At 37.2% G+C, this 14,718-nt stretch overlaps 1 protein-coding gene across 2 annotated transcripts; it reads right to left on the reverse strand.

Moving 5' to 3' along the window:
- Positions 1–449: 449 nt before the first annotated feature.
- Positions 450–9,342, reverse strand: LOC119616765. Of its 2 annotated transcripts, XM_037974047.1 has the most exons (5): positions 9,157–9,342; positions 7,398–7,700; positions 5,641–5,787; positions 4,416–4,465; positions 450–3,950 (listed from the first exon to the last, which is right to left on the reverse strand). In XM_037974047.1, the coding sequence occupies exons 1-5, from the start codon at positions 9,224–9,226 to the stop codon at positions 3,753–3,755; spliced, it is 768 nt and encodes a 255-aa protein (XP_037829975.1). In that variant the 5' UTR covers positions 9,227–9,342; the 3' UTR covers positions 450–3,752. The 2 variants fall into 2 exon arrangements, with proteins under 2 accessions (XP_037829975.1, XP_037829976.1); XM_037974048.1 differs by lacking the exon at positions 7,398–7,700.
- Positions 9,343–14,718: the final 5,376 nt, after the last annotated feature.

A 14,718-nucleotide genomic window follows, 5' to 3' on the forward strand; every position in this document is an offset into this window, starting at 1 on the left:
GCATCACTTGGAGGGTTCCCCACAAAATGCTGACAAGACAAAGATTTCTGCTTTGCTATGTAAAACTAATGGATAAATTAAAGTACCTTCCTTTGTTGAAAATGTATCTTTCCTGACACTTTATGTCCATCACTTTGCAAAATGATGAAATGCTCTACACGAAGTACAAAAGTGTTTGAGATAATGTTGCTTTTTGTTTTGGATTTTCATTAATTCATAGTCTCTTGTTTCCCATCTGCAGTACAGAAGCCCTTTGGCTGCAGTTTCTGAACACCCAGACCGCAGCAGAGAACCTGCTTCAGTCTGATTAAATGATTTCAGAAACCTCTTGAAGGTACTCACTGCAACCTTTAAAATAAACCACGATATTGCATCCGATGTTGAATAACGTGATTTTCAAGGTTTGATTTACGAAGCTGCGAAATGGTAGAGTTGCCAAAGAGAGGGGGGTAGGAAGAAGAAAAGTAGAGTTCATTCAGCAGAAACACCACTTTCAGATGAAACGTGTTGTCTCATTCAGCCCAAGAACTGTGTTTTGCTCATATTTCCACCATGCACACTGCCATGTCACACTCTGTGGCACGCACTTCGGTCTGTTCGGGACCTCAGAGTAAGACTGAAAGCGATTATCTGTGTTTCATTGTAATACCAACTGAACTGAACCTGCAGCCTAACAGTGTACTGCCACTGCACAGAAAAAACCCAATTCTTTAAAAACAATTAGCTCAGTCAGACTTTCAGTTTGAATTTACTGTGTGTGGAAAAAAAAAGAAAAGAAGATTTTAGATAATAACAAAAGCGTGGGAACAGCAGTTTTATTAAACACAGATTAACAAACTGAGCGTGCAGCCGTGCTTTAAAAGTCACAACAAAATCACACGAGAAAAACGCTTAATATAATTATATTTTAATTACAGCTTCAAACATCGCAGTGGACATTAGTTAAAACATTTATGTTGCTCCCATTAGACTCACGTTATTTACAATCAAAAATAAATCCACACCTATATCAGTCCATTGCAACACATTTTTCAGAGTACAAAAGAAGTTACAATCTCTGTTTAGCTGCAGGACATTGAGACTAATTCTTTTAAGAACCACAGCTTTGCTCATTTTGGCATTTATCCTTCCTGAGCAACAAGCAACACCAGAGATTCTTCATCAGCTTATTTGTTTTGCGCCAAAAACATGAACATCACACACAATTATTTTGAAAAAAAAAGAGAACTAAAACAGTATTTATTGTCAAAGAAGCAAACAGAGAACTCTCAAGGCCATGCAGGAGAAAATGGCAGAGATAGTGTCAGATAGCTGCTGCGTGAAACAGTGGAAAATCACTCCTGTGAAGAACTGAAAACTGATCTGTAATTTGTTTCACCAAAACTGTTTCAGTTTATCTGAATTTCTCAGTTTTGTTTTTTAGAAAACTAGAGGTTTATGAGTCAAAACTGTGATGAGAGCACTGAAAAAAAAAACGGGAGCTTATAACTCAAAAACAAAAGGAAATAAACTTTAATCATGTCTGTCCAGTTTTCTTCATGCAGCTGGATTGTAATTTATTGACAGTTTTGAGTCCAATTTTTATCCATGGAGAAAATAGGCTTTTATTCTAGAAATGAATGCATTTGTTTTTGTAATACTTCTAAATAAAAATCCATATGTGTAAAATTGAAAACATTTTCAGACTTCTGTCTTGTTTTACCCAAAGCAAAAATGCCACCAGGTGAATTTATTTTTATTTATTTTTAATATGGATAAAAAAGGGTCTCAGAGAAGCTGAATTTTAACAGTGCAACCTTGTGTTTTGTGCATGAATCCATATTTACACTCATTCACTCGTCTGACTGCAGCTGATTATCTTTGAATCAGAAACTCTCCACTTATTATATCAAGCTCTGAATAAATCTTGTTCCTCGTACCAGTTCTGAGAACTTCTCTCCAAAGACCCAACAATGATTGAAGAACTATAACTTTAAGATACAGTAAATGCACAGAAAGATATTTTACACACACTAAAAACCACTGGGTTAGAAACAACCCAATCTGTAATCCAGCTCTGGATAGTTTTAACTCAGCAGGGTTGATCCAGCTTACTGAGTTCAAATGACTAATCTGGTGAACTGAATCTACTAAAACATTGAGTTAGAACAACCCAGAACCTAGATTATTAGATAATAAGCCATTTCTCAAACATCGGAGTGAGTCAGAGGTCAACAGTGATTTAAAAAAGGCACCTTGCGATCAAAGAATCAACGTACTTTCTCGAATTCACAGTGAATTTGGCATTTTTTCAGCTAAATGTGAAGACATGAATCAGTTTGATTGATCGCTAAATGATAACTGACCGTTCCTGAACATGGAGAGACAATAAAAAAGGTATGTAAAACTTTTTCAGCATTAATCTTTAAGTTTACAACATGCATTATTTGTGATCAGCTGATCAAAGAACATTATAATAAATCTACTTGATCGATAAATGCTGAAATGATGACGCTTTTGTGTGGTGATTTGTTTAAAATACGACATATTTTCTTATAAATGAACTGACTGATAAATACAGACAAACATGATCCAGTAAAAGTAAAGGCAGTTTCTTCTTTCTACCATTTTAGGTGGTGTAAAGATGCCAAAGGCTTTAATGTTGACAACACATCCTCCACGGAAGTGCGGGGTTCATTTTACTTGGGAAATTGATTCTCATCTCACAAGTGCCTTTCTTGACCCCTTTGACCTCTGACCTCATCACGTGACAGTCAGTCACTATGATTTTACGAAACGGCTCATTACAACTTGGGTTGCTAGCTAGCTAGCACCAACTAATGATATTTTAACTCACTGGCTAGCGCAACCAAAAGTTACCAACAAAACCAACAAGAGCGAACATCTTTTCATTAATTGGGGCGGTCACATCCAATTTAGTCAACTTCTGGCTTAAAATGGCGGACTGTGAAGAGTTGACCCAATATTTAGTAAAAAAACAACTTTTGACCCAACAGGAACTGAGTTATTAAAAGATCCCAACAGTTTTTAGTGTGTATAAAAGATAAATAGATATCATCTACAATTAAAACCAACTGTATAAACAAGGTTTCAGAGACATGTCTTTTCACTGTTGCTGGTCTTGTGTAAAAAAGTATAAAATGAAATCATCTCTAAAATCTGCGTTAGATGCCACAGAAACAGAAAATTATACTTCCAAGGATCCAGACTTTCTTGTGATCAGTAGTTTATCAGCATTTCTAAAGAGGCTTCAAAAGTTTTCCTTAAACTTTGGCTGCTTTTGCTTTTCTTTTCTGTCCAGTATCTGAATTTTTATGAATCATTCAGGCAAAAAAACACATAAAATAGTTTTAAGCCCCAACAACATGATTCCAAATCAGCTGAAAAATCAGAATACAGTCAATGAGGTGGACAGCATGAGATGGATCTCCCAGGTCTTGTCAGGTCTTTTATGGATTTTTTTTCTTAAAGACAAGCCTTTCATATACTAATCATCTGCTATGGATAGTTATTTATTTATTTTAAGTCTGATGCTTTTTCCTTTCAGCTCCAATTCCATTTTATCTCATTTTTCACAAGGTGTGGACAGAAAAAGCAGCTAAAGTCCAAAGAAAACCTTCAAAACCCCAGAAAAACTATTGATGAAGGGCACTTTAGAAAGCATGGATCAGTGGAAGAAAAATATAAAGAAACGAGGGATGGATTAAATCCTCTGTACAGTACAATATCATTTAAGAGCTGTTGTTTTTGTTTTACTGTAAACAAGAACGATCATGAGGTTTACATTCATCCGTGTGAGCGCTCTGTCTCTTGTCTGTGAGGTAGCTGACGGTGGCGTACTCTGGGCCACAGTGGCGCAGCTCCACGGCTGCTGGCGGTCTCTTGGGGAAGTCCAGGATGCTGTACACCAGCGAGGGTCCAGCCACGTTGTTGGACTCCTCGATTGTCTCCTACAAATACAAATCAAGCTACCCTGTAAATAACTTTCACTGTTTTAAAGGTTAAATCTGTGTTTTGGCATCAGTTCTTTACTATTAAAGCAAAGTACAGTGAGTTACTGTAGAGTTGCTGGTTTTTTATTGTTTTAAAAGAAAAATGATTCATAATATTACTCTATGGGAATTTATAACATATTATGCTACTATAAATCAAAATACAGTAATGCTGGCTGAACAGAAACAATATAGTAGTTTTAAACTGTATTTTATTGTTGTTTTAATGATATTGTAAATATATTTACAGTACAAATTTGCTACTGTAGTTAGTTTTACCATGAAGTTGAAAACAGCTATTGGATAATTGTTGCCAGTAAAATACAGGCATTTTACCAATAAACTGTTTTCAGTGTAAGCTTAGAAATCTCTGAAGCTGTTTTATTAAGACATACAGCTTTAAAGGTGTAAAAATGTTTATACCTGCACAGTGGGGTTTGAAGCTCTTTGTTGTTCTTCGTCTTTTTGTCTGTCTGCAGAAGAAAACACAAAACTTGCTGTAATTCAGTCAGCTTTATAGATAATGAGCTCAAACTTGATGTGGTAGTAGCTGAGAGTCATTCCCAACACATACTCTGAGTGTGACATCTTGTGATGTAGCATAAAGTTGAGCAAAATGGTATTTGCAAGGTTTGACCCACACAGCTATACCTCTGTTATTTGTCAACATAAGAAGATTTAAAGTTTAATTTTTAATTTAATTAATTAAAACTATAAACACTCCTGTCTGAGTCAGTTTTATCTTCTTTATATGTGATTTTCACTTATTATTAGTCCAAATAAGTCAGACTGAATTAAATTATTTTTGATTTAAGCAAAGATTTTCTTGCCCTTTTGGATCTCATACAGCAGTAAAATCCAATCTATGCTTCATCCTTTTATTAAAATAGCATCGAAAGGTTATGTTTTGCTCCATCTGACGGTTTACTCGAAGCTCTGGGCAAGAGTTAGACCACATTTTCTTTCCCTGGCATAGGAGCACAGTCAGCAGCAGCTTGCATTGCAGTGCAAGAACAACAAACCATCAGCTGTGGTTTCTGAGGCCAAAGGGGCTGCCGTAATATTTGTAAGTGACAGAGCTCTGACTCAAAGTGGGACATAGTAGGACATCGTCTCTGAAGGGAAAGCGAGCTCATATAGAACACGCAGTGTAAGCTTTGTTTTTTTCCTTCCAGCATTCTGTGATAGCAGGCACAATTAAATTTGCATGTACTGAGGGAGAGCTTCGTATCAAAAAATGTGAATCATCGCATGCATCAAAAGGATGTGAAACTGCAATCTGGTTTGCATTTTTCAGCATCTAACCACACAACTGCAAAATTTTTCCACCAAATAAACATTACCTCCTCATCGGGGTGTTTGCTCGTAAAATCTAGGAGCTACACCTGCCGGTAATCTACACATCTACAAAACTAAACTCTCTGCTGAAATGGTGACTCACAGAACACTGAGTCAGACTTTAGCTTGTATTGGACCTTAATTAAGTTGACACTTTGATGTCAGAAAGGAAAGTCTAATACAAGATTCATCACAAGCAACCAAAACTCCATTTAGGTCAGTCTTATGAGTCACGTTGATAAAGTTCTGTTCACAAACCAAACAAACGGAGCAGAGGAGCTCCCTATTTTTGAGCTGTCCTTTATCTTACCTTTGGTTTTCATAATACAACACATGAAGAAAGGAAGCAGAGCAACCAGCAGCATCAGAGGTGAAACCATGAGGACCGTGACAACACGGGAGGTAAAGAAACTGGAACTTCCACCAGGTTTCGGGAGCTTAGTCGACACCGAAGGAACTGTGGGAGTTAGAAGAATATTGTGAAAATATTTACTTATCTATGCTAAAAATGGATTCTTTTTTCTCATCAGAGGATTTGTAACAGGAAGTGCTATGCAGATAGTGAATTAGCATAGATCCTAATGGAAATTTAGCTTTTGTAAAGACTTATTTCCAGCATCATTGACTAATTTTCGCCCGACCGCCGCCAAAAGGTGAAGATGGGTGATAATATTTTTTCAATATGTCAGTTCAATATGTCATGTTTTTGTATTTGTTTATTATTAAACAGAATTTTTAAAGCACCAAAAATGCACTGCTGTAGATATTTTGAGTGGGGGGTAATAAATATTTGATCCTCTTCTGATATAATAAGATTGTCTGCTTACAAAGAGGTGAACGGCCTTAAATTTCTATGGCAATTTCATTTTAATAAACAAAGAAAATATCAACTAAACAAAACAGCTAAAAGTTAAACATTGATTTGTATAAATTATTGAGAGATAGAAGTCTGGCTGCTACAGATTAGTTCGGTCCCCTGTTTGATGTAGATGTGGACTCGAAAGGACGCTGCAGGATCTGCAAAGGTTCAGTTCATTACAGAGAAGAGTGTTCCCAATAACATTCGTGGTGACTGTGGTCCTGACTGCCTTAATATCATAAAAATGCTCCTCCTGTGAAGTTGTAGGATGATCCCTCACCTTTTTCCTCATCATCAGGCAGGACCTTTCATGGAGCTCCTGACCGTGAGCAACCGGAGGTTATTTTATGTTTCTTTCATTTCCAAATAATCTCACCAACAAACTGGTGTTTTCCCCATCTGATGGATCTTTGGTCTTGTTTACGGTGATGAGGTGGGTTTTATGCACAAGGCGAGTTCAGATGAATTAATTAATCAGTTCATTGTTATCTGTGTGCCATATTGACACATAACCTATTTATGGAAGCTGTAATTCTGTCTGGATTGTGCGGGATCAAATACTTATTCCCCTCTATGATTTGCTCATTTATTTTTAACTTTTATGTAATGTGTTTTGTTTATTTCTGGATTTTTACTTGATGTTTTACTTCTATTATAATAAAACTACCATAAAAATTGGAAACTGTCTATTTTTTTTGGCTTTTTTAAACTAGAGGAAATACAATTACAGTCAACTAATGCTTGCATTAAATGGTATAGATTGCTCGTAGTAAGGATAATATTGAATAAAAGCAGCCTAAAGCTTTTGACATTTCATTTCAGGCTTTAGAGAAATAGTCAGTCAGAGCAGTTTTGAGGCGTCTAGTTGCACAAGGCCTTTTCAGACAGTCAGGAGATGGAAACTTAGCGTTAACGAAGGGAAACAGAGGAGGCTTAACACGGACGTCTTTCTGTCTGTATGGTTGCATTTCCTGCGTGTTTAATTAACTTACAGGAAATAAATCTTGTCTGTGTGTCTGTGTGTGGGGGGAATAAATGCATACGCTGGAACATAACTGAGATGTTTTCTCATTTGATATTGTTCCACTTTATCAACTTCATAGTAAGTCTATTAAATTTTAGTTGAAATAGATAATATGCTATGATAGAGAACGTCAGCTGGCTCACTTCTAATTGATATTTTATTGTAACACAAATTGTGACTTTACCTGTGGTGATTATGTTCTCTTCTCCAACAATCAGCTTCACTTTATTACTTAGTATGACTTTGTTGTCAAACAAAGAGGCCCAGTAAACTTCAGAGTCATTTGGAGTAAGATTTGTCTTGAGATAAAACACTGTAGAATTATGAGGGTAGACTTCAAACTCCCCTTTGATACGTGAATACTCTGAGATCTTCGTTTCTCGTTCTGATTTATAAACTGCAATTACACTGTCTTTTGTGATGGTGGTGTTAAACGTAAACTGAAATGAGATGTTTTGGCCAACAATTCCGATGACTTCGCTGGGGTCTGCATGAAGACAGAGCAGAAGACATTTATAAGGCGGGGGAATACAATTATAATCTTCTACATAAAAGCAAAACGCAGAAACTAAAGGAAAAACAAACACTAATTTCTATGAAAACTGACACTGAAGATCCAAACATCAACATGTTTTTACAACTTTAAGAACAAGGTGATGTTTTGTTTTGATAATCTTAATCTTAAGTAACACATAGCTAAAGTTAAAAATGTAAAACATTTACATTAAGAGTGCAAACAATAAATACATTCCTGTCATTTCCTCTTTATGTTTGAACATACTTAGTTACACTCCACCACATACAGGAATCAAAAGTCGATTCATGAAACTCCTGTGATGCATTTTGCTCTCTGACAACATTAACTCAAACAAATACTAGTCAGCACTTTAGCTATTCAAGAAATAAGATAATGCTACAGATAGCTTTCAATTTTTACTTTCCCTTTAATTTTATAAGTGACCATTTCAGTAAATGACATCTTTGTAATCAGTGTTACCCCATTTTTATCTGGAGGATTTTGGATCGATAAATTCAGTCCGTCTACTTGAGCCTAATCTTACCCAAGAATAGTGTGCATCTGAGACAAAATAACATGTTTTCTGATTGTTTTTGACCCCATCCTAAACAGTGGAAAGATAATATTTTAAAAGTTTAAACTGAGAGGCTTTATTGAATGGTAATTATTCCACTGATACCAGCGACAGGTTGTAGAAACGTTGTGACTTAGAAGGAATCAAAGGTTGAATAAGTAGAGAAATGTTTAGCTGAATGTGACAAATAATGAATGAGCAATCTGAGTATTTTAAGCAGAAAAACAGTTCAAAGTCCCAAGTTTTTCTTTAAAGATGCGACAGCATGGACGCGGCTGAACAAAGTCAGATGACAAACTTTTTCGAATGAAGCTGAAACCCATCATGAGCTGGAGATTATTTAATTCAAAGGTTAAGTAGCTTAAAAACAAATTAAAATCTGTTGAACGTGTTTTGAATGGACTGTATTGGTATTGCTCAGTTAAATAAGCTTCAATGACTGTATTTCATGAGAGGATTAAAGAGTGTCCATATTACCCCTAAAATAAAGATCCAAATAGTTTTGTATAAAACCAGACATTTATTAAACAACCTGCTCTAATTTAAAACTGTCTGCAGAGACAAAACCCAGAACAGACACCACAGCAAAACGGATTTACTTTAACGGAGGAATAAAGTTGAACAACAAGACCAATATTACACTGACCTCACTGGTTGCAGCAAGGAAACTGTGGCGTCTTTATCAAACATCATATGCATAACATTTAAGACAAAAAGCAAACTTTAATGAAACAAAAACAAATAACAAAATATTTAGTTACTATGAACCTCAAGCCAGTAAGAACTCACAAACCCCTGTGTCACAATTTGAGGAAGCAAAACAAAAGTTATAAAGATTTAAAGATATCTTACCACTGAAAACCATGTGAGCTGTGACAATCAAAACTAACCCAAAAGGCTTCGTGATGACGTTTTCAGCCATGCTAAAAAGAAAATAGTTCTTCAGGCCTGGAGTGATGGCCCTCGAGGAGCTAAAGCTTTCTGATTTTATGAATGTCTTTGTTTTTCTAAAATCCTAGCTTGCTCGTCTAGTAGTAGTTTTGGTCCCTGACAGGAAGAAACTGTAGGCAGGAACTTGCACAAACACCGATTTATCTACCTACAGCATCAGAAGCACCTCCTCTTATAGAAAACTTCAAAGAGGTTCATGGACATGTGGTGCAGCCTGTATGGCGCTCAGCTGAAGAGGATGTCACTCACATGATGAAGGCAAATTCAGGAAGAGCAAAGAAAAACTATGACATACTTTAATACTTTTACATGCGACTCCAAAAAATTTAAACACTGCGTGAAAAGTAAATAAAAACAGATTTAAAATGTCATAAACCCATATTTTATTCACAGTGGAACACAGTAAATATACTGTGTTCCACTGTGCTGAAACTAAGGAATCGTGTCATTTTGGGGACAAAATAAGGTAAATTTGAATTTCACGGCAGCAACACGTCTCAAAGTAGAAACACTCAGAGAGCACACACCTTCTCCAAGGCCATAGTGTCAAAAAAACAGTGTGACATGATGTAGGATTCACATGTTTCTTGTACCATGTTTCATGTTTCCTGAAAATTTCTTAAAAATCTGTTTATAACTTTTTGAGTAAAGTTGTGCACAGACAGGCATTAAAACAGATACTGCTGAAAACATAACCTCCTTGTGGGGGGTAAATGAAATTGGGGCAGGGGCAACAAAAGTCTGTAAAGGTATGAAAAAGAAACGGCTGGAAGATAATTTTGCAACTAATTCGACAGGCCAGTGAGAGGCCTGGGTATAAAAAGAGCATCTTAGAGGCTGAATCTCTCTGAAGTAAATAGTCTGCAATAAATAAACAATTTCAGAATAGATTCCACAAACCACTGTCTGTAAACACATCCCACCATGCCGTCCACAAATGCAGGTTAAAGCTCTAACATACAAAGAAAAAGAACTTCATCCAGAAACACTGCCATCTGCAAATCAAAATGAATCGAAATTTAAAAATCTTTTTGAAAACCATGAACACCACAGCCTCCATATTACAGAGGGAGCGACCATCCGGCCTGTTTTCAGCCGCAGTTCAAAAGCCTGCCTCTCTGATGGTATAGAGGTGCATTAGTGCCTCTGGCATGGGCAGCTTACACATCCAGATGGGAAGGATGAAGGCCTTGCCTGTTTCAGCAAGACAATGCTGAACCACAGACTGCCTCCATTCCAACAGCAAGAGTCCAGGAGCTGAACTGACCTGCCTGCAGATCAGACTTTTTACCAACTGAAAACATTTGGTGCATCATGAAATAAAAAAAAAAAAAACATCAAAGAAAACTCAGGACTGTTGATCAGCTAGAATCTTACATCAGACAAGAATGGGACAACATTCCCTCCAAAACCTCCAGCAGCTGCTCTCCTCAGGTCCTAGATGTTTCCAGACTGTTGTGAAAAAGAGACGGGATGTTTCACAGAGATAAATATGACCCTGTTCCAACTTTTGTTGAGACATGTTGCTGCTATCAAATTCAAAATTACATTTTCTTTTTGTTTTAAATGGGAAATATCTTAGTTTAAAAATTCAAAATGTTTATTGTGTTCCATTGTGAATAAAATATGATTTTATAAGACTTGCAAATGATTGCATTTAGTTTTTATTTACGTTTTACGCAACATCCCAACTTTTCTTCTCTTTTGAACTGGGGTGTAAATAACCTCAAATGCACAGGATTCATTTTTTATGATAACTGAAGTAAAGTCAGGCTCAAAAACATCTTAAACAAAGAGAAGTAGGGGATTTTTAGTTACTTTTTGCACTGAGAATCGCACTGCCAATAAATCTACAGAGTGGCACTAAATAATTGTTCATGTCAGGCCTTTAACAGGTTCCAATGAATAAGTTGTTACTGTAGATGAAGCTTTTCGACTCAAACCACAGCTCACCCACAAGAAAAGGAGTAAAGCTGAACTTAAACTGTTTTATGGTTGTTGTTTTGTTTTTTTTCTTTTACTCTCGTCACATTTTTGCTTTTTTTCCGCGATAGATCTTTGATATTTATTGAAACAAGAATCATGACCAATCTCTGTGAGAACTCACATGTTTTCCACAGTTTCTTGGCATGATAAATCTGGGGTATTTTTTAATTAGTATTTTTTTAAACAGAAATAGGCTTTTCAGACCTCACTGATTGGTTTTAGTGACTCAGAGGGTTAACCGCTAACTTCTGCAGCTGTTTCAACCACCAGACTTGTTTTTAATGAGCATATCTGATTAGTAACCCACACATACATGATATGATTGATAACCACTTTAAATATGATTTTGCACTTGTAAAAACAGTATTTGTATTTTTAAGAAATCATGGTTTCAAAAGTTTTGCACTCATTTGCAGTGATAATCATGAGAATTTTCCACTCAATGCTCAGTTGCTATTTAGCAACAATATCTATTTGCATACCAGAAATCTGTCACACATACTGTACATTTCACAAACAGTAGCACTTTAACCACAGCGAAGGAAGTTGGGGGCTTTGAAGATAAAAACACCTTCAGGAGCCTGAGGGGGATGTTTGGTTTCACATTCATCACACTGGAGGTCGTCTTAGTGTGACAGAAGAAGACCTCCTTGCTTGAACAGAAACTGATGATTCAAGACTAAATCTTCTGTCTCGTTCAGGTTTTTCTAATGCCTGGAGTGGCAGTAAGTAAATCAGTCACGTGATCTCTCTTAATCATGTTCCACTAGAACAGGGTAGGCAACCCTGGTCCCGGAGGGCCACTGTCCTGCATGTTTTGCTTGTTTCTCTGCTCCAATCAATGGGTGATTAACAGGCTTCTGCAGAACATGAAGAGGTAATTTAACCACTGAATCAGGTGTGTTGGAGCAGGGAAACAAGTAACACATACAGGATAGTGGCCCTCCAGGACCAGGATTGCTCACCCCTGCACTAAAAGTTTGTGGTGGTGAATTTGTCTGCAGGGACTTTTCTCTCCATTTGTATTTGTCGTGTCTCCCTTTATTCTTGCTGTGCTTCTGATGCTTTTAGGCCTTAACTTTTGAACAAAAAGACGACGCTGGCTAAACTCACTGCCCTATAAAACCACACTCATTTGGCAAAATGAGGACTTTGACTTTAACAATGACTGAAGTTTGACTGTGTTTGTTTGTGTATTAGAAGAAACCGAACCTTTAATTTAAATCATTCAGACTTCTCTTTTGAAAAGATAGATGAGAAACAAGTGTCTCATTGAGTGTGAAAATGTAGATTTGTTGGCGTGGAGCTGGCCCAATGTTTTTGTGCACAGACTGAAACCATGTCACCGTTTCGGATGGACTTTTATTTTGTTTTACTTTGTTTACTGACAGTGTTTCAACTAAACAGTCAAGCAATGATTTATAAGAAATGCATAGTTGGCAGAGAATTTAATCTCAATCCACAAAACATGAATATATCTGCAAAAAAAAAAAAGAACCTGTGTTCATGGGGTTTTACATTGGCTACTTACCCTGCTCTCACAGGCATATTGTTGAGCTTGTTGACATCCAATAAGAGGTCACAATGACACCCTGAGCTCTAGTTTGTAAGAGCCGAGGAAGACCCTCAAAACAAAAGCCAGCCCTCATGGGAAGGGCTTTAAAATCAGCAAAATGGAGTTTACTGATATTTGTTTGGCTAGAGAAGGCTACAGACTGCAGAGTTATAATAATCAGCTGAAGAGTATTTATTGAGAAACGAAATAAAGCAGCTGTTGCCTCACACATTCAGAGAGAAGCAGATTTCTGATTAAAACAAACTGAGGCGCTGTTGTTTGTTGTCAAGTCTCATTCTTGTATTTTTACGCCATCTTGTGGAATGAATCACACCATGAAAATATGTTTACACGTGATATCAGAACGCCTCCTTTTTTTCTCCCTTCTATCAAACTCTGCAGAAGCACTCATGCGTACAACCACTCGCCTCCTCTGTGATGTTGTATTGTGCTTCACAGCTTCTTGAAATCATTTTCCTGTGCTTTACACCCTCGTTTCCACCGTTGGTGTTTCCAGGTTCATTATCAGTTCAGATTTTACGTTATGTTGTGATGATTGTGACAGCTTATTTCACAAAGATTCTTGCAGCCTTTAAGCATCTCAGCAGTCTTTTTTTAAAATTAAAATTTATGTTTGATAAATGCGGACAAGGATTCCTCGTGTGTATTAAAATCACCAGTGGTGTGCATTTGTATTTTATCAGTTTGTAGGTACATTAAAGCTCTTTATTGAACACAACACAAGTACTGGGACAGATTCCAGGATGAAACACGTGAAATCTTCAAGCATTTAGTAAAAGAGGACGATAAAAGGTTCATTCAATGTGAGGACTAGCAGGATATATAGTTTCCTTTAGGAAAGCTTTGCATGTAGATAGCTGCATTTTGATTTTTTAAATATTGTTAACTATACCATCAACCAACTCTGCCTGGTTTTATTAATATTCTTTGTTGATATTTAAGCTCTCATGGTGAATAAATCCTGCTCTTCTCCTCTCCTCCTGTGCAGCAGTGATGACTGAAAACATGCCTCACCTCACACTTTGCAGGTTCTGTTGCACAGTGATCCCTCTCTTCATTTACTGAAGCTTTCAATGTGTGCGATGGAGGTTTTGGACATGAAACGCTACACTACAGAAGCACCAGTTACAGAGAAACTTTCACTCCCTTTAACATTACATTTACTAATATAAACACACTTTTATTTCAGTTCACTTGTGGAATGAAAACAGCTTACAATTTGCAATCATTCAGCGTGTCCTCTGCAGCTTCAACAAAATAACTGAAGCTGTTTTTATGTGAGTGTTTCAGCAGAGCAGACAAAACAAAGGATGATGTAATGTTTTAGTATCTGACTCCATTTGCGGAGGAGCGTTCGTTAGGCGTTTAGCTGTGCTTTATCCTGCACAGCAGAGGTGGAAGGAAGAACACAGACTGATGGGAAGAGGAGAGCAGGAAAGCCCTTATTGCCATGGAAACTGAGAAACCGACTCTGTTATTAAACACCGCTTTAACAAAACAGCTAAGAAGCATTTGGGGAATGGGATTCCTGCACAACCACCACCCACAAGGCAAACAGACAGAGCTGTGAGTGCAAAACACAAGATAACTGCAGATAAATGGTGGTATCCATCCATCCATCCATCCATTTTCTTTATCCACTACCTGCAAGGTCGCGGGGGAGCTGGTGCCTGTCTCCAGCAGAGGCGGGGCACACCCTGGACAGGCTGCATGTCCATCACATAGACACAAACGAAACAGATGCTCTCACTCACACTTAGGGACAATTTAGAGTTGCCAGTGAACCTACTGTGTATGTTTTTGGTCTGTGGGAGGAAACATGCAAAGTCCACACAGAAAGGCCCCAGGTGGGACGCAAACCTGCAATCTTACTTATTAGTGTTAGGAAATGTAGCTACTGT

Source organism: Kryptolebias marmoratus, linkage group LG24, assembly GCF_001649575.2.
Source record: "Kryptolebias marmoratus isolate JLee-2015 linkage group LG24, ASM164957v2, whole genome shotgun sequence".
Lineage (NCBI taxonomy): Eukaryota > Metazoa > Chordata > Actinopteri > Cyprinodontiformes > Rivulidae > Kryptolebias > Kryptolebias marmoratus.